We start from the raw sequence: 24541 nt of genomic DNA, 5'->3' as shown, positions 1-24541 counted from the left end.
TCACAGAATCACAAAGTATCTGCTCACTGAATGCGTTGGAAAAGGCAAAAGGACCTTCTACCATCAATTGCCTAAGACGGTTCTCACTCATCCGACACCCACCTCACCGACTTGTTTCAGGACCTCTCCTTTGATGAACGGTGCTGGGTGGCCGTGTGTCGGGCATGTCAGTGTTCAGCCTGAAGGGTGAACCTGCAGGATACTGTCCCGCTATGATGGTGTCAGAGAGAGGGCATCCTGTCCCAAGAGTTGGGGTGGGATGCGGGCCGGGCACCCCCGGAGGAGAAAGAACAGGTAGAAGATGGAAGCTTACGTGGGAACATGAAAGTGAGCTTAATTCTGGCTGAGCGAGAAGAGATGGAAAAGGAGAAGGAAAAAAGGAGAGGCACCCTCAGCAGATTAACAGAGAGGGGAGAAAAGCTAGGAGGATTTGATCTGGCGAAGGACACACCGTGTTGATAAAAGGAATGTCAGGGGCTTGGAAGGAAGGCTGGATTCCACACCTGAACCCTGGTGGGATTCAGACGTTTGGTGTTTGTTCTGGGCTGAGATGCCAGTCGGATGGAGAGAGCCTAATGCAGTTGTCCCGCCGGCTTATCTTTATAGCTGTGTTTATCTTTATAGCTGTGTCTGCTAGAGCTGACGTTTGCGGTGGAAGGGTTGGTTGTTTGACTCAACTGTTTGCAGATTCTGGAGACTCCGCCTTCAACAAATAGCCAGGCAGGCTATCACACCTGACGAAAGGAGCCTGGACGTCCGGGGTGCACATGTTCTCAGTACCTTGATTAAAACATGGTGATAGGCGATGCAGAGTTCATGCTCCAAATGTTATGTCCTTGATTGGCGTGTAATTGAGTAATTACTGTGTTGTTTGTTTGCTTGTTTGTTCACTTATTTATTTATAGAGAGAGCATGAGTAGGGGAGAGGGGCAGAGGGAGAGAGCGAGAGAATCCCAAGCAGTCTCCGCGCTCAGTGAAGAGCCTGTCAAGGGGCTCAGTCTCACGACCCTGGGATCACGACCTGAGCCAAAATCAAGAGTTGGACACTCAACCGACTGAGCCACTCAGGCGCCCTGAGTGGCTGCTATGTTAACTAGCCCTGTGCTGGATGCTGGAGAGAAGACAAAAGGTATTTGACTAACAGTGACTCTAGGGGCACTGGGTGACTCGGTTGAGCGCCTGACTCTTGATTTCGGTGCAGGTCAAGATCTCACAGTTCGTGAGATTGAGCCCCAGGTCAGACTCCGAGGTGACAGCACACAGCCTGTTTGGGAGTCTCTCTCTCCCCCTCTCTCTCTTCCCCTGCCCTGCTCACAGATGCACTCCCTCTCTCTCTCTCTCTTTCTCTCTCTCAAAACAAATAAACGTAAAAATTGAGTGGCTTTGTAGCAAGCTCAAACTTTTCTTTTTTTAAAAAAAATTTTTAATGTTTATTTCTGAGAGAGAGAGAGAGCAGGGGAGGGGCAGAGAGAGAGGGAGACAGAGAATCTGAAGCAGGCTCCAGGCTCCAAGCTGTCAGCCCAGAGCCCGATGCAGGGCTCGAACCCATAGACCGTGAGATCATGACCTGAGCTGAAGTTAGACGCTCAACTGACTGAGCCACCCAGGCTCCCCTTAGACTTCTTTTCAAGTCCCATACACAGGCTTTTCCCTTCCCCAACCGTTCCACAGCGGATGAGCCTTTCTTGTACGTATTGAGAAAATCAAAGTAATCAGACACGAATGTCCTCATGTTAAATCCGCTGTATCTACCAACCTGCCTGAATAGAAACTTAGACCTCCCGCCTTCTCTCTTGTTACGAAGAACAAAGTGTTCCTGCTCCCCTGACCTCTCCACTTGGCCTCCGGATCTCACTCCCCACTTCTCAAAAGCTTCACCTCCTTCTCTCTCCCATATAAGGAGAGAGGGTTCTGGATGGCTCAGGAGGATCCTTCCCATGACGGGCATCCTCTGCTTTTTGAAAGTTCGTGTAAGGCCCCTTCACTTTTAAGAAAGACCTCCCTTCATACCGTTTTCGCTAACCAAAAGAAACCCGAGGAGGAGTTTCACTTTTATGATAAACAGGCCGAAAGCGCGAATAGGCCCCTACAGAGGCAGCGCACCTGAGCGGGGACAGGGGTGTCCAGCCCCTTCCAGGGACCACATTTGGCATCCCCGCATCCGGCTGGCCGCCCCAGCTTTGGACTGTGCGAGCGTCCAGGCTGTTATCTGTGCTGGTTTTGTGTGTCCATTAGCAAGATGTGTCCGAAGGTATCAGAAAAGACTACGAGAGGTGACTTTTAGCATCAGTGGTAACTGCTTCCCTGCGCTGCCCCGTGTCGGCCAACGAAAGGCTCTGTAGGAATCTCCACTTTCAGATAGTGGGGCAGGGCGGGCGGGGAACCTGGATCTTAAAAATACCCTCTGGTGTCTCCCATCGTAAGCATCGTGCTCCTTTGCACGCCTTCTTGCAGCCCCCGTCTGCTTCTTGTCTCCTCGTCAGAAGGAGATGTCTCCAGTCACCTCCTGTTGTCCTGCTTCGCTCCACCCATCAGGGCTTCTCACGTCCCCCACTCCATCCAGTGCAAGGCCCTTCCTGGCCATCTCGCCAGCTCCAGCAGCTTCTCTGTTCCTGGGCCTTTCAGCATAGCTGACCTGCGGCCTGTGGACACTGTTTCCTCTTGGCCTCTGCAACATGCCCCAGGGCCTTTCCTCCTACCGCACGAGGCACTTCTTCTCCATCATTTTTGCTGGCTCTTCTTCCTGTGCTTGACTTCAGGCGTCAGATAGGCCCAGGCTCGAGCCTTAGCACCGGTCCCTTCTTGCCCTGCATTCCCTGACCAAGTGACCCCCTCCTGGCCCTCAGGGTTAGACGGTCACTGTGGCAGGTCATGTGGAAATTGTGCCCGTGGTGGAAATAGAGGGCAGGGAACACGTGTCTGCAGGTGACGCCTGCGTGTGTGACTTCAGCCTGAGCTTTTTGCAGGACCCCTCGCTGCCTCCTCAGAATCTCCACTTGGCTGCCTAAGAGACGTCTCAGACTTAACACATCCACACTGATGACTCTCTTCCCGCCCCCCATCCTGCACTCTCCTCCAGGGCACCCCCATCTCAGGAAATGGCACTGCCCAGTCAGGGCTAGAAACCCAGAATCATCCTCCACCCTCTCCTCTCACCATCCACACCCCATCCATTCACGAGCCCTGTGGATTCTTCCTCCAAGATAGGGGTCGATGAGCTTTTGCTAGAAAGAGCCAGCGTCAGTGGGCTTTGCCCGCTCCGTGGTCTCTATCACTATTCAACGAGGCCTCGGTAGCAGGGTTAGGAATAGAGAAGATGTGAATCGGTGGGCATGGCAGTGTTCCAATAGCACTTCAGTTACAAAAGCAGGCAGAGTGGCCACGTCTGGTCCATGGATCGTGGCTCTCTGATCCCTGATCTACAATAGATTCCTGTCCTTCACCTCCACCCGTCCATTGTAATGCATCCTTTGCTTCAAACCTCCAGGGGCTTTCTGCCCCTGGAGGGCAGAAGGCAAACTCCCATCAAAGACCACCAAGTCCCTGCGGGCCTCACTGGTCCCAGCCCTCTATTCCTCCCTCACCAGCCTTCTGTTTCGTGAACAGGCTGTGGGCCCACTCCTCCCTAAGGACTTCCCTCTGGCCGTTTCTTTTACCAGATCTTCACAGGCTGGTTGCCTCCTCTGAGAAGCCTGCCTGGGCCGCCCTCATCTAAAGTAGGAAGAGTTAGGGGCACCTGGGTGGCTCAGTCCATTCAGCATCCGACTTCGGCCCAGGTCATGATCTCGCGGTCCGTGAGTTCGAGCCCCGCGTCGGGCTCTGTGCTGACAGCTTGGAGCCTGGAGCCTGCTTCAGGTTCTGTGTCTCCCACTCTGCCCCTCCCCATCATGTGGTCTGTGTGTCTCTCTCTCAAATATAAACAAACATTAAAAAAATTAAAAAAAATAAAGTGGGAAGGGTTAACCTTTATGAGGGGCTCACTGTATGCCAGCCACTGTTACGGACTCTGAATATGAACGAACTACCTTACTTCATTCTCCAAATTCATAAAACTCTCTGAACTGGATCCTGTTCTCATGTCTACCTTATTGAGGAGGAAATTGGGGCTGAGGGAGAGTCTATAATTTGCCCCCAATCATTTAGGAATTAGCAGAGCTGAGGCGCAAACCAGACTGGCTTCGGGGCCTGGGTGCTTAACCATCCTCTTGGCTGTCCGTGTATTTTCATCAGAGCGTCTGTCACTACATTGAGAGTTCACGGTCCTTTATTTGTTGAGTGTCTCCGCTGCGATAAGGAGGGGAGACTTGGTCTGCCTTTCATCTCACTGAATTCCTAGCTTCCAGAATAATGTCTGGCAACATAGTAGACACTCACTATGTTTTTAGTGCACAGACAATAATTTAACTTTGTAATGATTTATTCGTATGCTGACGTATCGATAAATATTCAAAGTACACCTTACCTTAGAATTCCTACGAAAGAAAGAAGAGAAAGAAAATAATCAGATTTCCTTGAATTTCGGAAACGTAGAAGGAATTCACCTTCTGACCAGCCCTCCCCTCTCCCCGCAAGTTATGAGGTGAACTGTTTGCATTTTTGAACGTCCCTTGTGGAATTAGGAAACAAAAACAAAAACTCCTGTCCATTCTGACCATCTTGTTCTCTCATCTGCTTGGCCCCAGACTGGATTAGATGACAGTTGCTCGGTCTTGAGCCCCGAGGAAATGTGAAATTCGGGTACTTGCAAATGTAGTTGGGGAGCAAATGCAAACAAGTGGTTAAAGTGTACTGAATACCCTGCGTAGGTGGGGGGAGCAGAAGAGCACACTACTTGACGTTCACATTTGGCAAGTTGTGCGGACGATTTGGTATCTTGCAGAGGGAGACCTTGACGTTGTATTCTGCAATGCGAGTGCCCCACGCAGAATTAAACCTTTGGGAGTTGGCCACCTTGAATACTACGTGGATGGAACTCGGACCCTGGACCCCTTTGGCTGCATCGAAGCCATCCAGTGGTTATTTTCTGGAAATCCAGTTTATCCTCTTAGGAATTAGGGAGTGCTCCTAGGGTCCCCAGGGCCCCCTCCCCCCCAGCTGTGTCTGTGCCTAAGGTGGAAGTTTTACCGAACGCCCTTCAGCTACGCCGGTAGACCGTGGGCTGCTTGGAGAGGGCTGGGACCCCACACACTGGAGTGCTGCTGGTTCTCCACGTGCCTCCCACCTGCCATTCCGTCCGTTCTGTGCCCTTCTCTGCTCTGGGCACCGTGGAGGACCTCTGTGGACTGCCTCCCTTGGCTCTCTTGCCCTGTGGCTCTGGTGGAGCTCAGCCACGGGCCGAGATCAAAGGGGTCCACTCTGACCCTGACCCTGGCTGAGTTCCTGTGCAGCTACAGCTCCCGTTGAGTCCCACCTTCCCCCGTGGCTGTGCCTCTCACCGGGCTCTGGTAACAGCATCCCCTCCCTTGTCCCTTCAGCTTGAGGGCTGGTAAAGGCTTCCACCTGTATCTAGTGTCCCGGCGCCTCCTCTGTCCCTGGCTGATTCCCTTACTGCCCACACCTCTCTGTACGCGGCTCATTCCTTACATTTGCGTCAAAACCCGTTTCCAGCTGGACACAGATGGTTACAGACCCCAGATCAATGGCGTGATCCTCTCCTTCTGGTTAGCACCAGACCCCAGGTGGACCATGGTCTCACCCTGGAGGGAAAACACAGAATCGACTCAGCCATTTGTAACATGCTGTGACCTGCTAAGTTTCTAGAATGTTTCAGTAATATGAGGCTCTGTTTAGGGAGGTGACAAGTTATATTCCTGGTCCGTTCTGAAGGAGACCAAAGTTTAGTTAGGCTTGACTGCCAAGCCTGCACTGCACTGGCAGGAAATCCCCCTCGCCAGAAAGGAACACCCCGTGTAGACAGAAAGCGTGTAGTGCCTTATCAGACAGACACATAATGCATTTACTTTTCTGCCCTGGACTGGCTTTCACCTTGCATCACATGCCCAGCTTTGTTAGTGCCAGCTAAGCTCTCCACTAATGGCAGGATTAGAAGCTATAGTTTAATATTAGCCAGTTTGGAAAATGGTCATTTGTTTAACAACCAAAACGTTTCTGGTCTTTTTTTTTTTTTTTTTTTGCTGTGATTGAAGGTGAGGGAAACCTAATGTGTACTGGGCACCTCTGTGCGCCTGATAATGTGATAAAGCATTTAAAATACTTGCTTTCATTCAGTCCCTTGCACAACTCTGTGCGGTCCGTGGCGTTATCCCTGCCCTGCAGACAAGGAAGCGTGGGCTCGGGGGTATCCGGCACTGGCTTGGAGGTCGCATATTTTGTTGGCCTGGTGCCGCGAGTTCGCTGTGCCTCAGTTTCCTTGTCTGTCGAGTGGGGGTAACGGTGGTACTCGTGGGGATTAGCTCCTGCGGGAACTGAATGAGACGATGTATACACAGCGCCTAGAACAGAGCTTGTACCTCATGAACACCGCAAACATTGGCTCGCTTTCTTTTCTGGTTTCAGCAGTCTGGTTTGTGGTCAAGACCCTGTTTTAAGCAGCTAGAAATATCCATCATGTTTTGATGTGGAGTAAATGAAAAGGCGATGGGAAGGTGACAAAAAGTTCTCTGACCTAATTTTAAAACACCCGCTATTTCCCTGTAATCACTTTTGCCATCTGCAAGACTTGCCGTGCCCTTACGGCATTTTTGGAGCACCCCCCTTCACCATCTGCTTTACCGTGACTTAAGCCATGCTCTTTAAACTCGGCCAGAATCCCGAAGACATCAGATCCGGTCATTAAGGATCAGTCTGTGGACCAAATGGGACTCGGCCGTGGTGGTCTGGTTTTAAATTTTGTTTTCCTTTTGCTACCGAGTGATTGCTAAGACATCTAGAAAACGTTTTGTAGGCTTTTCATTGGGTTTCGAGTTTTAAAAAAAATTCTGAAATTCTACACTCTCCAGTTCAGCGTTTCAGGAAACATGGAAAGTGCAGGTTATCTCGTGACCTGGGACTGTGGCCCATTTTCCTGAACACGTAGCGTCTTTTTCAGAGGTGGATGGGAGCAGAGGCGAGTTCACACAGGTGGCCTAATGAACAAACTTCAGTCTGAGTCCCGCCCATGGAGACTATGATTTCATATGAAGGTAGTTTATAGAACAGAACACTTGCGAAGAAAAAAAGCAATACAGTTATTAAAAGCCACGTTTGCTTCTTGCTTTCCAGTATACACAATCAATTAGAACAGCAAAGACAGAGGTAAGTTTATCTGACATACAGAGACACATACAGACTCACAAAGTTAGTTAGAGCTTACTTGAAGGCCAAAGCAGTTTTAGCAAATTCATCTCAATACCGGACATGCAGGAATGACACGCTCACGAGAATAACCACATTCACGGTACCACAAGAATGATAAACATAGCTTGTTCGCATACCTAAGCTTGTCATATTAAAATCATCCATCACACCGTGTCACTGACATGGGTTTTGCAGTTGGACTCCCGAAGGCTTTTTTGGATGTCCCATGTTTCCTTGTGTCCAGAGCATGGAAGGAGAAAGAAAACTCCCATTAAGCCCTCACAGATGGGTAGGAGGGGGCCTGAAGGCTCGAATTCCATGACATCCACCACCTTCGGGAAACAACGATGTCAGCACCGCTCAGAAGAACAGAGGGGGTGAAACGCAGTGTGAGCGCCTGTGTATGAAGTGTGTTCAGTCTCCTCTGATAATGATTGATCCGCTGCTTGTAAAAACCTGCTGTTGTTTAATGGTGAGTGACGGACAGATTACGAAATAGAGAGTAAGTACACTTTAGGAAACATACCATACATGTGAAACTGTTGTTGAACAATTGTCAGAGTCAACTCCATACCATTGACTGACTGTTTTTTCTTGCTGAGATGGTTCTCAGGCTGTTGGAATCTGGAATGGAGATTTTTTTTTTTTTTTTTCCCCAGGAGAAAAGGCTTTCACATCATTTGGGAGAGCAGAATTGTCTACCTTTGCCCTGTATTATCATCAGATAGGGTGACCGTGGAGGCCGCTCATGGCATTTGGTTGTGTGGCTGGGCTGGCTGATTTCCTCCTCCAAACAGATGGGAAACCAGCCTTCATTGGTGGGTTGTGCTAAGTAAGAACTGTTTTCTCCTGTTCAGCCGTGTAGCAGACCGCTTCCGTCTGAGGCCATGCCATGACCGGAAGAGGGGAGAGATGGGGAAAGATTGAGGCCTGGCTCTGTACCATCCACCCATAGGATTAAATGCCTCTACTGACTCTTTCCTTCAGAGTCGGTTCTCATTTTCTCATTTTGTGAAAACTAAGGTCTTTCTATTGTTTAAAGGTGGACATTGGGCGAATGAGTGGCTCGGTCGGTTGAACACCTGACTTCAGCTCAGGTAGCGATCTCAGCTCAGGTAGTGAGTTCCAGCCCTGCCTCGGGCTCTACGCTGACAGTGCAGAGCCTGCTTGTGGTACTCTCTCCCTCTCTCTCTGCCCCTCCCCTGCTCTCTCTCTCTCAAATAAGTAAATGAACTTAAAAAAAAAAAACAAGGTGGGTATTGTGGAATTCTCAAGGCAGTTTTAAATTTTTCAATATATATACATTTCAATAAATATTAGAGAACACTGTTTTGAAAGATAGATGGAAGAAACAGGATTTCAAAGAGGTACCTGCACCCCATGTTTATTGCAGCATTATTTATGGTCGCCAAGATGTGGAAACAACATGGGTGGACCTTGAGGGCATTATGCTAAGTGAAATAAGTCAAAGATAAATACTATATGATTTCACTTATATGTGGAACTTAAAACAAAAAACCACACACACACACACACACAAACACAGCACACACAAAATAAACTAAAGAACAGGAACTCTGATGAGCTAGAAGTTTTAAATGTGAGACTCCCTGATCAAAGGCACCCCCCCACCACTCCCAACGTCTTTCTTAATGCTACCAGAGTACCTGGACCTCGGTTGACCTTGGCATTCTTGAAGGTGAAGCCCAACTCTGACAATAGGCTTTGCTGTCCGCCCCTTCAGTGCCCCACTTTGGTTCTTCTCTGACGATTAGAGTTGACTTCACTGATCCCGGAGGCAGAAAGGAAGCCCTTGAAATTCCAGATCCCCCAAACACCCATTTCCACAATGACCCAACAGCCCAGAATGATGTTGCTGATGACAAACCGGATTTTGTATCTGCTCAGTTGGACTAGAAACGTTCTGTTTAACGGGTGAGGAGGGATGGGTTCCCTCGGCTGCAAAGACCGCTCCCAGCAGAGGCCACGTGCTGCGTGGCTGAGAATACGACAAGCCCTGGGAGCTAGGAGAATGCAAAAGGTGGTCGTGTGAAGGCCCAGAGGAAAAGCGAACCATCTGGGATCTGTTGCCTCCTAGAGCAAGCTTGCGACACATACTACCATGCCCATCCACCTGGGAGTTTAGAAGTTTTAGGAGACTTTTAGTCTGCTAAAAAGCATTTAAGGTGAAGCCAAAGTGAGTCTTTATCCAGTCTTTGCTCCGGAAGCGTCTAGATTACAGGTGGGCGTCACAGCTCTCTTTCTCATCACATACTGGCCAGTACTTAACAAGTAAAGAGAAGGAGCTGATGTGGATCTCCCAAACCACGGGAGTGGACTGGAGTGGAACCATGGACAAGGGGAAGACTTCTTTGATATTGGAGAGCCTCTTTTTGGGGGTATGTTCATGCCTGAAGAAGAGACTGCAGTGCATTTTCTTGGTGGCCAAGCCTCTCCACTTCCCCCAAAGTGTTCAACCTGATTTTTATTAAGAAGCATGGGGGCACAAAGCTAGAGTCATCAAAACAGTCTGGTATTAGCATAAAGATAGACCCGTATATCAGTGGACCAGCATAGAGAGCCCACAGATAAACCCACATGTGTGTGGTCATTTAACCTATGACCAAGGAGCCAAGAGTACACAACGGGGGAGGGACAGTCTCTTCAATACATGATGGTGTGCTGGGAAAACTGGACAGCCACATGCAAAAGAATGTGTGTTCTTACAGCACACACAAAAATCAACTCAAAATGGATTATAGACCTAAAAGTAAGACCGGAAACCATAAAACTCCTGGAAGAGAGCATAGGCAGTAAGCTCCTTGACATTGGTCTTGACAATGATTTTTTGAAGTTGACACCCAAAGCAAAGGCAACAAAAGCAAAAATAGACAATTGGGACAATGTGAAGCTAAAAGACTTCTGCAGAGCAAAGGAAACCATCAACAAAACGAAACTTCCGGCAGCCTGCTGAATATGAGGAAACATTTGCAATCGTATATTTGATAAGGGGGTTAGTATCCAAAATATATAAAGAATTCCTACAACTTAATAACAGTAAAAATTTTTGATTAAAAAAATGGGCAGAGGATCTGAATATTTTTCCAAAGAAGACATACAGGGAGACAGCAGGAACACAAAAAGGTGCCCAATATCACAAATCATCGGGGAAATGCAAATCAAAACCACAATGAGATATCACCTCACACTTGTCAGAATAGCTATTATCCAAAAGCCAAGAAAGGAATGTTTTAGGGAGGAAAGAGAACCCTTCTGCACTGTTGCTAGGAAATGTAGATTGGCACAGTCCCTATGGAAAACAGTATGGAGGTTCCTGAAAAAATTGAAAATAGAGGGCTCCTGGGTGGCTTAGTTGGTTAAGCGTCTGACTCTTGATTTCGGCTCAGGTCATGATCTCAGGGTTCATGAGTTTGAGCCCCACATCGGGCTCAGCACTGACAGAACGGAGCCTGCTTGGGATTCTCTCTCTTCCTCTCTGTCTGCCCTCCCCTGCTTGCTCTCTCAAAAAAAAAAAAAAAAAAAAAATAGAGCTATGATCCAGCCATCTAACTTCTGAGTATCCATCCAAAGGAAATGAAAACAGGATTTCAAAGAGGTACATGTATCCCCATGTTCATTGCAGCATTATTTATGGTTGCCAAGAAACGGAAACAACATGGGTGGGCCTTGAGGGCATTATGCTAAGTGGAATAAACCAGAGAAAGATAAATACTATATGATTTCACTTACATGTGGAATCTAAAAAAAAAAACAAAACCATACACACACAAAAATAAAAATAAGACCAAAAAACACAAAACCAAGCTCATGGATACAGACAACAGATTGGTGGTTGCCAGAGGCAGAAGATGGGGGGGGGGGGACGGTGGGGGAAATGAATGAAGGGGTTCAAAAGATACAGATTTCATTATAAATAAGTCAAGGGGATGTAAGGGACGGCATGGCCACTATAGTTAATAATGCTGTATTGCCTATCTGAAAGCTGCTGAGAGTGAATTTTGAAAGTTCTCATCACAAAAAAAAAAAAAAATTCTGTAACTACATGTAGTGATGGATGCTTAGTAGACTCCCGTGGTGATCATTTCACAATATATGCAAATATCAAACCGTCACGTTATATATCTGGAACTATGGTGGTTACCCCTCAGTGAGAAAAAAATTTTTAAAAAGCAGCACGGGAGAAAGAAATATGTGTTAGAATGCTGTCCTCCGTGAGAACCCATTTGAAAATCATTTTGAGTGATTTTTCTGCACAGAGATGGTTATGTTTTTTCTTATGCAAGAGTATTGCTGTTAGCAGGACATGTGCTTTATGTTGTTTAACCAGTGGGGATGTGGTTTTGCCAACTCCTCTACCTTTTTTTGAAATTGATGTGACCATTATTTGCAGGGACAGCAGGCGGTCCTGGCTTGCACTCTATGATCTGGCATGGAGTTGTGTGCGTGAAACATTAGCTTATATGCAATCCTACCCCCCCCCCCCGCCCCACCATAAAAAAAAAAAAAATGAGTGAATGTCTGTAGACTCCCAATGAGTTAGTCAAATTACAGTTCTCTCCCTCCATTGAAAGCCTCGGAGAATCTCTGCATCGGAAGTCTTGCCCACAAGATCCAGGAGGTGTACTGGGTGTGAGCATGTGCGCGTGCACCACGGTGTGCCTCACATGCATGTGCGTGTGTCCCTCACGCGTGGGACACACGTGTGCTGCATTGTGTTGCCCTGTGCGCTGCATCACAGGGGTACGTGTGTCCGAGGGCACAGAGCTCAGCGAGCCTTAGGAGGCTGTCCCTCTGCACTGAGAAGTAGGACATTAGTGAACGCTGACAAAACAACGAGACCTTGGTTATGTTGTGCAAGAAACAATTGGGTTTCTTGTTAAAAATAACACGCATGACGGGGTGCCTGGGTGGCTCAGTCTGTTAAGCATCGGACTGCGGCTCAGGTCATGATCTCACGGTTCGTGGGTTCCAGCCCCGCGTCGGGCTCTGTGCTGACAGCTCAGACCCTGGAGCCCGCTTCGGATTCTGTATCTCCCTCTCTCTCTGCCCCTCCCCTGCTCATGCTGTGTCTCTCTCACTCAAAAATTAATAAACATTTAAAAAATTAAAAAAAAATAACACCCCATGAGGAAAAATGTCTGCTCTCTCAGTAATGACCACAATCCCTTGCCTGGGCACTAGCCCTCAGTGAGGAAGAGGGAGCATGGCCCAGGAATGGCACTGCTGCACCTTTGAGGTCCCCAGTGGCGGGTCGACAGGTGGTCCGGTAGAGCTGACCGTGGGTCTTCCTCTTTTGAAACTAGGAATTTCCCGGCCATTTTGCGATCTAATCTTCATAAGGACCTAGGACAACTGTGTCTCCTGTGTGCAGGGCTGAGGCGGTCTGATTTGGTTCCACCTTTCCTTCTTTAGTGACTGCCCTTCAAAGGTACTTGCTCTATTGCTGGAGGAATTGGAGGCCCAGTCACTGAAGAACGGAGCGGGAGAGGCCATGGGATGCCACTTCAGAGCAGGCCTCTGTCACACTCCACGGGCTCTCCTACAAGGACAGGGCGATTTGATGTCTGGCCAGTCCTCACAGGCTAAGGGGCAAAGTGAGCCACCTCTCCTCACCAGACACCAGTCTCCTGGCAGAGAGGTCTTCTTCTGCCCTTCCTCTGTCCCTTCAGGAATGCCAGGAAAGAAGAGGGACGAAAAGCTAAAAGTGTCTCCCCTTCTCCACCCACCCGGAGGCTGAGTCTGCGTGATCGGTTCTCACACGGACAGTCTCTGTCCCCTGAACCCAGTGAGCAAGCCACGGCGTTTCATTTAATATTATACTCACTTTTAACCTGGGGAGAATCCATCGTATCCTAGTTGGCGTGGTTAAGTCTTGGTTAATATTGAACTGTGTCGTGTAGCACAGTCTGGTGCACGCGGCCTCGAAACGAGAAAACGGAGGCGATCGGCCTGTGTCCAGTCACTGCTGAGTTCACAGAAGCGGAGTGGGCAGCGGGGGCAGGAGGCATGAACACTTGCCCCGGAGTTGCTATTTCCAACCCTGACGGTCTGCCGACTGGAGTAACAGACCCACAGAAGCTTTTCAGCCATAAGTAGAATACAGTCCCTGGTGCCTCCTTTCCAGATGAGCTGCTAGAGGGAAGAATTTGAGACACTGCCTATGGGGATATTCCAAGAAATTCACACATTAGGAGCCGAACAACCACTTAGGTGAAGGTTTGCTCTGATGGGACGGACCTGTGATAGGAAATGTGGTGTTTCAGAATCTGGCAAAACTCGGGATCAGACAGGTGACTGATTACAAGTTGTTAGAAATCTCAAATGCTTGGCTTGCTCGCTGCCTGTGGTGATTTTTATGATGACACACATTCCAGAAACACTAATCGCACCTTCCCAACCGTCTGTGGAGACCTGATGATTCTCTTGCCATCATCCTTCAGCAAGGCCAAAGTTCATCTCTGCCTTCCATCGTAACTTAGCTGTCTTGATTGAACCGTCACATTTGGAGCTGATTAGCAACACGTATCTCGACAGTCATTTCCTTCCTACCTCTCTCAGTGACCACACTGTCCACTTTTCCAGCGAGGTGCTCCTATCTAGGGCAGCTGGGGCTGAAAGGGTCAGCCATCAACACTGGAGATTAAATCTGTGTAAGCAAATAGACTCCAGTTTACTGCCTGCTCTGGAAGCCCTGCCCACCAGCCCGCATTTTCTCCTCTGCATGCCATTTGCGGTAGATAAATAAATCCATGCAAAAAATTTCTTAAAAGGTACAGTTTTAAGACGAGGCTATAGGAAAGGGAAAAGCTGTTACCCAAAAGTGCGTGCAGTAAAAATCCCATGCTATTGCTTAAGGAAAGGTCGGCTACAAGTTCCACTCAGGATTTCCTAGCAGTTACAACTAAGGAAGAGTCATGATTTCTCCTACCCCTCCTCCTCCCCCTCCCCCTTCTCCTCCTCCCACCTCTCCTCCTTCCAAAAACAAAGGAAGGAAATGCAGTGTCCTTCCATCACCCACTGTCCTTCTCCTTGGCTGCCTAGACTGTCCCAAGCTATGGCACGAAATCCACGAAATATTCGCTATTCCTCAACTCCGTGTTACTGAAACACAAGCTAACGTTGTCCAACACAGGCCACAATGTCCTGTTATCTCTCCTGATACCTCTCTCACCAGATCCACTTAGGTTCAACCAGCTCTTAACTACCCATGCGAATGGGTAGGTTAAATAGTAGCTTGCATAATCCAAATGATCAGATGCCCTAAAAATCACTGGAGTGCCTTACTTTTTGTTCTCTCCCAGCATCCAGCAGATTTATATTCATAATTAAATGCTGAGCTGAGGCTAAGCTGACATTTTGGAATTAAAATTATGTTAACATTTAAATTAAAACAGCTATTGATTCCCGCTTTTGGAAGAAAGAAAACCACCAGAGAGCAAGTTATCCTTGAAAGAGAGATTTTGAAAAATGGAGAATTCCTTTTCATCCAGTAGCAACCTGCCTGCTTATTTGGACAGAATTATAGCTTCAATCTTAGAATGATCGCCCTGCTGATGAGCACCGACTATATATCTGGATATGCATTTTGGGTCAAGACTTTAGGCGGCTGCTGTGGGTCCCAGCCCCCTTGGAGGGAGCGTCTGATTGCAGGGGCCTGAGTGCTACAGAGTTTGTCCGTCTTCCCTGAAATTATTTCCACTAATTCTTGGTCCCTTGGAATCGCTTCCCTAAGTGAAAACTCAGCCTTTATTCAAAGACCCGGGAACGTCTCATATTGTTAGTATTGGTAAAGCCGGGTTTAAAGCATTTCCTTCCAAATCTTTGCTTGTTTTTATGGTGGAAGAGGAGGAAGCCTCACCTTCTATCAGTTGTGGCTGCTAAGAAGTCCTGAGTGGAACTTATAGCCGACCTTTCCTTAAGTAAGAGTGTGGGATTTTACTGCGTGCACTTTTGGGTCACGGCTTTTCCTATAGTCTCATCTTATAATTGTGCCTGTTTTAGTTTTTGCGTGGATTTACTTATCTATCATAATATTACTGAGCACATTTTTCTAGGCCGCAGTGAGTCCTTTCGGGAATGAGGTGGCATGAATAATATAGACAGAACGAAGGCGGCGCATTAACAGCAACGCTACAGGTGGGGTTCTTAGTCATTCTGTCAAATGGGCCTTGCTTAGGGAGCCAGAAGAGGAAGGCTCCTTTTTAAATATGGTAAAATCTATATGTGAGACACTCAGGGAGTGAGGCTTTCACAGAAACCCAGAGATGATGGCATCCTTACAAACACCCACGTGTTATATCTTCATACCCTGGAAATTTTGCTCAGTGAAATGGGCATCATCTCGTCTCTTACTGCTTTGTATGTGAGCCCATCTACCATTTCAGGCACAGAAAAATGTCACCGATGGTGTGGAGTGCCTGTCTGTGACCACGCTTGAGGACAGCTCAGAGTCTGTGGCGTTGAAGGTCGGTGTTCAATTTGTGTATGGTGGGCGGGGAAGGTGGCACAGGCATACCTGTGAGGGATGGGACTCCCGCCACCACTGCTACCCAGGCACCCCCTACCTGCTACATTTTGGTTGGCTGGCTCCCGTGCCTATGTTTCAGGAATAGCATCCTTGGGTCTTTAGTGTGTACTGTGGTTTTCTTAGTGCCTAGCTTTGTATCAACTCCTTAAAAAAAAAAAAATCAAGGAGTTGTTAGATTATATTTCCATTTTCTTTCATTAGGAAGCCCTGTCTGCCTTTTTTTTAAAAGAAGAATTTCGTGGTTTCTCATCAAGGTGTAATCTTGTTTTATTCTTATTCATTTATTGTCATGGTGGGGGAGGATAAAATGGTTTCCCCACGAGAATTCCAGTCAACTATTTGCCTGTCATGTTGGTGATTTCCTCCACCCTCCCCTTCCATGGCTCCCTAAGAAAGACCAAAGCAAATTAAGAAGGAACAAATGCAATCTTACAACAAAGCGGGCTTTGTCTTGATAAATACAATAATCGACGCCCCCCGCCCCCCCCCCCCCCCCCCCCGCCAAAGCATTTAAGTCCTTTTGGGTAAATGAATGATTCTTTGATTATATCTAAGGAGAGAAAACACATGAATTTATAGTCTGGGTCCTCAAATAACTCCTTTGCCTTTCTCACTCTGATCCAACTTGCTGGAAATTAAATAAAAGCAAATGCCCAGGGGGCAGAGGTGGGTTGGAGAGGCTGGAAGCTTTAAGGAGATGTCTTTAAGAAAAAGAATACAAAAATACCTTCCTTTTACAATTTTTTACGAAAACATGTGGTCATGTGAAAATACTTCCCAAGCATGTGAGATCCCTGAAGCTTAAACTTTATTGGCTTCATGGTAAGTCCACTTCTGAGGGTTCCATATTGTAACAAATGTCCACCTATACTATGCACACTTCAACTCGCTACTCGTGTACTTGAACACAGGGAACGTAGGAATGACTGTACAGGGACTAGAGAGGAATAGAATAGATAAGTATAAACGTTAAGACCACAAGATTACATATTAGGTTTTGAACATGCAGACGTACTTTCCTATCTTTGTTGAGTGTCACCATTTCTACAGATCATACCCAGGCGTGATCTCTTCTTGTCCTGACTTGGAATTGTCTGCTTTAAGGGGGAGGTAATCAATTTAATACATTATCATTCACTCAGACAAGCAGACTCAAACACTGTTCTCTGATTGGACTCATGCTGAGCAATTCCCTATTCTAGAAGCCAGGTGTGATGGGCAAGAGGAAGGGAAGGCATGGGGGCAGGGAGCATATTGCCACTTGGCAGAGCTTGGCGTTTTATTCTATTTTTTATTTTTCAGGCAGTTCAGATACTGGTCTGGAGATCCCCATTGAGGAGGGTTCTCTGGGTCTCTGTGGTCTCATTCAGCCGGGATTTGTCCTGCTTACTGTCACTCCGTTCCCCGTCATCTGTGCCGCTCACCTTGACCAAGCAGAGGACATTCTGGAAGCTCTTCTTGAAGTTGTCAGACAAGAAGGCATACAGGATAGGGTTGGCACAGCTGTTAGCATAGGTGAGGACCACCACAAAGTCAAACATGCCTTTAAGCGCTGGGGTGGGATTGATGGCCACAGACACGGAGGAGACATTGAATATGTAGAAGGGGAGCCAGCAGAAAATGAAGACGGCCACCACTATGGACACCATCCGGGTGACCTTCTTCTCAGACTTTTTCCTCTTGGAGGAACCCACGCGGATCCCAGAGGACTTCACCTTGATGATAATGAACAGGTAGCAAAGACAAATGATGGTGAGGGGCACCAGGAACCCCAAGATGAAGGTGTAGATAATGAACCCTGTGTACCATGCCCCAGATTCACCTGGCCAGTTGATGGTACAGCTGCTTCTCCCCCACTGGTTGCTCCGAAGCCCAGCATAGATCATGATGGGCAAGATGACCAGCAGAGACACTCCCCACACAGCCACATTGACCATCTTGGCCGTTCGGGGTCTCCTCCACTTGGCCGACTTGATGGGGTGGACCACAGCCAGGTATCGATCGATGCTCATGACTGTCAAGCAGAAAATGCTGGTGAACTGATTGATGCCATCCACAGTCATGACCACCCGGCAGATGGCCTTGCCAAAGGGCCAATGGACCAGAGCCACCTGCATGGCCAGGAAGGGCAGACCCAGCATGAAGAGCTCGTCCGCGATGGCCAGGTTGAGGATGTAAATGTTGGTGATGGTCTTCATCTTGGCATAGCGGAGGATGACGTAAATGACAAGCGTATTGCCGCACAATCCAATGATGCAGACTACAAAATATATGAACGTGAGGACTGCGTTGCTGGTCAGATCATAGTATGGCTCTGTCTGGTTGGAGCCGTTGGCCGCCACCACAGAGCCATTGAGGTCAAAGGGAGGGGAAAGCCACGGGCGGCTCTCGTTGAGTAGCTCGTACTCCATGTCCATGGCTGCCTTACACTCCTCCAGGCCGGTTCCAGCCAGCCAGAGATCTTACTCTCACCTTAAGGTGTCCTGGAGGCAAAGGATCCACTGTGACATCTGCAAGGGAAAAAGGAAGACGGGTCCACCAGTCAGAGGCTTACACTCGCGCCAGCTTTCCGGGTCTCCGGTTTACCCTCTCAGACATGCCCTGCAGTCGAAAAGCGTGTTCTCTTTCTGCATCAGCGTTAGAGCTACTGACCCATTCTTATCAGTGTGCAGACTCTTTGAGTTGTTTTTCCACCGGGGGTGGGGGGGGGAGTAGGGAGATGGGGGGAAGGGTTTGTTTGGGTCGGGTCATCATGGTTGACCTTGTCATCTTTGGTGACGCATGTGTGGGACATGGCTGAGGCTGCAAAAAAAAAAAAAAAAAAAGGACTTTGATTCCTAAGAAGTTGACTGGTCCAGACTGTAAAAAGGCAGAGCATGAAGTCCCGCCACTGACTCTGAGGGGTCTGACACGGGCATTCTTGGCCTTTTCCCTGTGAGGACATCTCCACAGACTTGCCGACTGCTTTGGAGTCTTTCCATTCTAAAAATCCCAAGTGGAAAAATCCCAGAGTTTAGAGGTAAAGCAGAAGGGTTCCACCATGAAGCCTGTGTGACCTCGTGCCACACGACCACTCTCACTCTCTCTCATTTGTGAAAATGGGGGCGTCACGGGGCACCTGGGCGGCTCAGTTAAGCGTCCAACTCTTGATTTCGGCTCAGGTCATGATCTCACGGTTTATGGGATTGAGCCCCACATGGGGCTCTGTGCTGACAGCATGGGACCTGCTTGGGATTCTCTCTCTCTCTCTCTCTCTCTCTCTCTCTCTCTCCCTCTCCCTCTCCCTCTCTCTCTCTCTCTCTGCCCCTCCCCTGCCTCTCTCAAAATAAATATTTTTAAAAATGGGGGCATCATGGAGGTTAAGGGATGAAATGTATGTGGAAATGCCTGGCATTGTGCTGAGCTCATAATCAGAACTAAAAAAAAAAAATCTTCTTTCCCCCTTTTTTCCTCGGCCATCTGAGTTAGCTCTAATTTATTGAAATCTACTCACATAATGAATAAATTTATAGTCTTAAATATCAAAAATAAAAATCTGGCTTGCTTTTATATTTAAAATGCATGTTTTAGTTTAGTTTGTTTCTTCTGTTTTCGTTTCTCCAATACCCAGTGCTTGACCTTCGCATGCTTCACAGAGTCCCTGGGGGGGGAGGGTTACTCCCTGGGGGCGGGGGGGGGGGGGCGGTTTACTGCTCCGGAATGCTCATCTTCTAACACTCCAGCGGATTTGCCTGGGATCCCCTGGTTAAGAAGGAAAACAGGAGCCAGGTGTGAGGGAGGCAGGCTCATTCACAGAAGTGCATTCCCAACACTACCTGGTTCATTCATGACTCTATCCCCTTGATCTTCACCTTCACTTCACTATGAAGTGGGATAACTGTCCCCGTTTTACAGATGAGAAACCGAGGCTTAGGGAGTTGAAGTAATTTGCTCCCATTCCCTTGTATGTAACTGGTGGAGCTGGGATTTAAACACAAGACGCTCGACTCTTCTGCGTTTTTCACAGCATCATATCTGCTGCTCGGTGGACTGGAAAACTAGTGGCTGATAATTGGGCTTTGGTTTAAAACAGCTGACTCCTGTTTTACGTTAGCTCTCAGAGAATAATTGTAACTCCGCTGGCTTGGCCCAAGTCATAAAACAATAGCCCATCACATAATTAGGTGATTTATCTACTGTCATGAAAAAAAAAAAAAACAGTGCTGGGGGGGGTGGGTGGGCAGATTCTTTGTTCTGCACACCAGGGATATAGGAATGAACAGGGCATGTCTGGTGCCCTCTGGGAGGTGGTAATTTAGGAGGGGGGCAGGCAAGGGAGCCAACTCCTATTGGGTGTGAATTGCATGGAGAAATGAACAAAGGGCTTAAGAATGCCTTCCTCTCCTGAAGGATTCAGAGGAGGCTTCATAAGAGGAATGTGTAGGCTGGGTCTTGAATATATGAAGAATAAAGCAGGAAGGGCAGGAAGGAGGTCATTCCAGGAAGAGAGAAGATGGTAAAAGGCCGGTGTGCTCAGCACACAGTGGGAATAATTCACTTGGTGGACACATCTCTCCCGAGCAGGGCACTTTCCCTGGTGCCTGAGTGAAGATTGGAGATCGCTCCTTTATGCTTGGAGAGACTGCTAGTGAGCTATAGGGGACTTAGCCACCAACAAGTTCTAGAGAATCCTTGCCCACCTTTGCCTCTGATTCATTCTGCACTGCCAGGCACAATTGTTTACCCTCTCTATGCTAATTTCCCTACCGGGCAACTATCTGTAAAGTGGGGTCTGGGCTCTGTGGCTGACCTTTCTGCAAAGTACTTTGGGGACCCAGGATTTAATGTCTTCGTTGGGTAAAAAGCATAAACTGGCAGCTCTTAGAAACCGAAATTATAAAGAAACCATTTTGGGTATCCCTGGATTAATTTGGGTTGTTTCCACTATTATTCTAACCGTCTTATTGGTCCTGTAATTCTACAGACCCAGAATCCTGTTGAAGCCGCCTGCACTGGGGTGTGTATTCATCACTAGCATTTCCAAGGTCCCGTCTACGTAACATGCAAGGTCACACTTCAGTGTCTGGGTGAGCCTGAACACCTCTGGGGGACAGAGCGCTGTCTAGAGCTTTGGAGATAGAGATGATGACGGTGGAGGACAGTGAGGGAGGGTCACATGCTGATCTCCAGCCCTAACTCTGCCTTTTTGGCTGGGGTCTCCCTCAGTGGGATGGAATTGCCTAAGGTGATTGTTTTTCTGAAATAGGCTGTGAAGCAGCAGCACATAGCGTTCAGGGCTTGGTGAGGGTGACAGAGGTGGTAAGCTGGCGAGCCAGTCCAGAGTGGGAGCCCTCTCCAAGGAAGAAATGAGTTTAAGTCACAGTGACTCTTATTATTTGGTCAACAATGAAGTCAGCTGCCTAAGGTCTCCGAGTGACCTTCTGCTTCATCTGGGTCCCGGGGTAAGTGGAGTCCCATGCCAGGCAATCAATGCCTGTTGGATTGGGGTTAAGTTAGACGCACGAGGAAGCTTGGCTAGAATTCTGCTTGCTTTATTTTTCCAGCCTAAGAGTTAGTCACTGGCAACGGCTAGTTGTCGATCTCCTCTGAGACTGAGTCTGGGCTATGTTGGAGAGGAGGGTGAGAATGGTCTGGGGTATCCCTTGCCCTTCCCGGAGCCTGTGAATCGAGTGTGGGCATTGGGACTGGGCATCAGGAGCGGTCCTAAATCCTGTTGGGCTCCAGCTTTTCCCTTCTTCCCAACATTCCACCCCAAGCCCCCCATTCATTCCTCACCACCACTTCCCCAGTGGCCAGCTAAACAAACCCAAGTGGGTCTCCGGCCAGCCATAGCTCAGCCCTGCTGGTGGAAGACACAATAGTCAGGTGCTAGCCACCGCGGCAATACAGCGTCTGAGGAAAGCCCAGGCAGCCTGGCCAAAGGGCATGGGGGAGAGGTGAGACTGGGGACAGTCCATTTGGTTCCCCAGGCTGGCACAGAAAATCCTCATCACTCAATTCCATGGCCCTCAGGTCCAAGGGTTTCTTAAAGAATCCTCTGCTATTTCCAGGAGGCTGATTGGGGAGATTAAAGACTGTCGTGCCAGCACTCCCCGTCGCTAAACGCAGAGGTGGTGGCAGAGGCATCAGGGTGGCCGGGAGCTGTTAACAGCCGCTTGGGGGCTTGGCCGGCGGCTTCCGGGCGCGGGCCACCTCAGGGGTTGGGTCTTTCCAAACATAGGCGAACTGTCCTCTCCTCCCCGGTGCTGGGGAAGGAGTCCCTAGACCTCTCGGGATCTGTCTCCCAGGCGGGGAAAGGAAAAACAGAGAAGCCACCCCTTTTCTCTGCTCCACCGCCTGCCCCTTACAGGCTTGGATCTCGAATGCACGCCCCGCAGGAGCCCCCAGCAGTGACACCCTCCACCCCCGTCCCAGCCGCCTTCGCTCTCCTCGCGTGGGGGCTCTTTTGCAGGCGGCTGGGAGAGAAGTTGTCCCCCGTCGCAGCTACCACCTGGACGAGCCGGCTGGGGGACGAGGACTGGACAAGGGCGCATGCCACGCACACCAGCCTGCGGTGGTGCGGACGCGTCCGATCCCGCACACACGATCCACAGCCCTCACTCACTCCAGGGCACCCGCCGTCGTTCCTTGCCACCAAAATCGCCGCCCAAAAGGCACAGGGGCGGAGAACCACGCTCCGGGACCTACTCTCGGGCACACCGAGGCGCGCACCACCATGCAGCGCAGATGCACCCAGGTGCCCAAGTGCGTCTCTCTCTCTCTGTCTCTCTCTCTCTCTCTCTCTCGCACACGCACACACGCCTCACCTTTGCTTTTCCGCTGCAATCGGCTAGCTCGGCTCGTCGGCACCCAGCGACCGTCCCCAACCCCGCCGGGCGCCCAGGCGCGCAGCAGCTTGGCCGGCGCCTGGCGCTCGGCGGCCCGCGCTGCCGGCTCCCGCTCGCCCCTCGCGCGGCCCGGAGCCCAAAGGGCCCGCAGACCCCCGGCGCCGAGCGCGGACCGAGGCTCGGGCGCGGGTGGCCGAGCGAGCGCGTGCGCGCGGGTGGCTGCGTCGCCGGGACTGGTCCCGCGGAGCCCGGGCCCCTCGGCACATTTCCCCACGCGCCTCCCCCCGGCCCGGTTACGTCACGGCAGCTTCGCTCCGCCCGCTGGTCCGTAGGAGGACGGGGCTGAGCCGCGTGGAGAACCCGCCGGGGGCTGCGGGGCCGAGCTCACCGGGGCGGGGGCGTGAAGGGCCGAGCGATCCCGGCCTCCCGGACGCTCGTGGCGGGGACACGCGCTGCGTTCCCTCTTACCGCTTGCACAGGATCGGGTGTGTTTCGGCCAGCATATTCCGTGCGGCTGGAGTGGCGGCCCGGGGGACCCGGACCCGCGCCGGGACCTCCGCGCCGGGACCTCCGCCATCTCCCGTCAGACAAGTTTGCAGAGCCGGTCGTCCCGGGGCGCAGGGCCGCGGGGACAGCAGGGAGGAAATGGGTGTGGGGGAAAGCACTTCATGCAGTGGCCAGCACCCCTCCGGCCCAGCGTGTGAGCCGGCACATGGGTTCCAGAATTCAGCTGGAGGCTCAGCAGAGGACTCGTGCCCTCTCCCAGCTTTCCGTGCTCGGAGGTGCACAGGCATACAGCCAGTCGCCCGCCTGTAACCCTGTCCGACGGCACCTGTTGGCGGGACCCAGCTCCCGCTCCCCTCCTGCGAGCTGTGCGTGAGCAAGAGGGGACACGCAGGAAATGGGAGCTGAATCCCCCGGGGAAAGCGTTTTCTTTTCTTTTTTTTTTTTTACTGTTTATTTATTTTTGAGAGGCAGAGAGACAGAGCACGAGCAGGGGAGGGGCAGAGAGAGGGAGGCACAGAATCCGAAGCAGGCTCCGGGCTCTGAGCTGTCAGCACAGAGTCCGACGCGGGGCTCGAACTCACAAACTGTGAGATCATGACCTGAGCCGAAGCCCGATGCTTAACCCACTGAGCCACCCAGGCGCCCCCACCCCCCCTCTTTTTTTTTTTTTTTACATCGTTTTCATTTTTGACTGTGATGACTCAGCTTCTGTTCCAATAGGTTAATAAGTCATAATCGATCCTGCAGCCTCTCCTTATTCACCCTCCTCCAAGCGCAGTGGCAAACTCACCACCCTGGGTACAGTTTTAGAAGACGGGGAACAGAAAGCAAACACTAATTCCAGTTTTGTCTATGGGCTGACAAGTCCAGAGGCTGCGTGCGGAGCGGGTAGCGGGAACCCTGGAGATAGGTGAGTCACCTGGGAAAGAAAGTGCCCGGTTGGGTAGCAGTCAGCGGCAAGTGTCTGTCTGGGCCACACTGTGTCCTGGGGTAGCTGCTGCAGGGGGTGAGGGATCAGGGTTTCCTTGGGTTTCGTCTCTTTCTGAGCTGTTGGTTATGATGGGGCTTGAATCCCTCTTGCTAGGGTCTGGGAGCGAGATGGAAGTTGAGTGAGTGGTTGCCTCATGTTCCAAACCATCCAGGAACCAGCTTCTCTCTCGACTCCTGTGTGCAGGGTAGAGGGGCTGGGGCAGGTGGCTCGCTAGAAGAGGGGTGTCCCTGCTCACTGTTGGCTGGGAGAGATGGGGGTCTTGAGGGTACCAGGAGGGCAGAGTGGGATTGAGCTCAGAACTCCGCATGCTCTGCATGCCCAGGGCACGCAGCTGGTGCAACAACCCCTGTTGCCATCTCCAGTTTAAAACCA

The 24541-nt window shown here is 49.9% G+C and overlaps 1 protein-coding gene across 1 annotated transcript; it reads right to left on the bottom strand.

The window, feature by feature from the left end:
- Nucleotides 1-17151: 17151 nt before the first annotated feature.
- Nucleotides 17152-22876, bottom strand: SSTR2 (somatostatin receptor 2). Its single transcript, XM_007073450.3, has 2 exons — nt 22651-22876; nt 17152-18354 (listed from the first exon to the last, which is right to left on the bottom strand). Exon 2 carries the CDS (start codon nt 18259-18261, stop codon nt 17152-17154), a length of 1110 nt encoding a protein of 369 aa, XP_007073512.1. The 5' UTR covers nt 18262-18354; nt 22651-22876.
- Between the last annotated feature and the right edge of the window lie 1665 nt (nt 22877-24541).

Source organism: Panthera tigris, chromosome E1 (assembly GCF_018350195.1).
Source record: "Panthera tigris isolate Pti1 chromosome E1, P.tigris_Pti1_mat1.1, whole genome shotgun sequence".
NCBI classification, from domain to species: Eukaryota; Metazoa; Chordata; class Mammalia; order Carnivora; family Felidae; genus Panthera; species Panthera tigris.
This window is presented reverse-complemented; position numbering and strand designations above follow the sequence as displayed.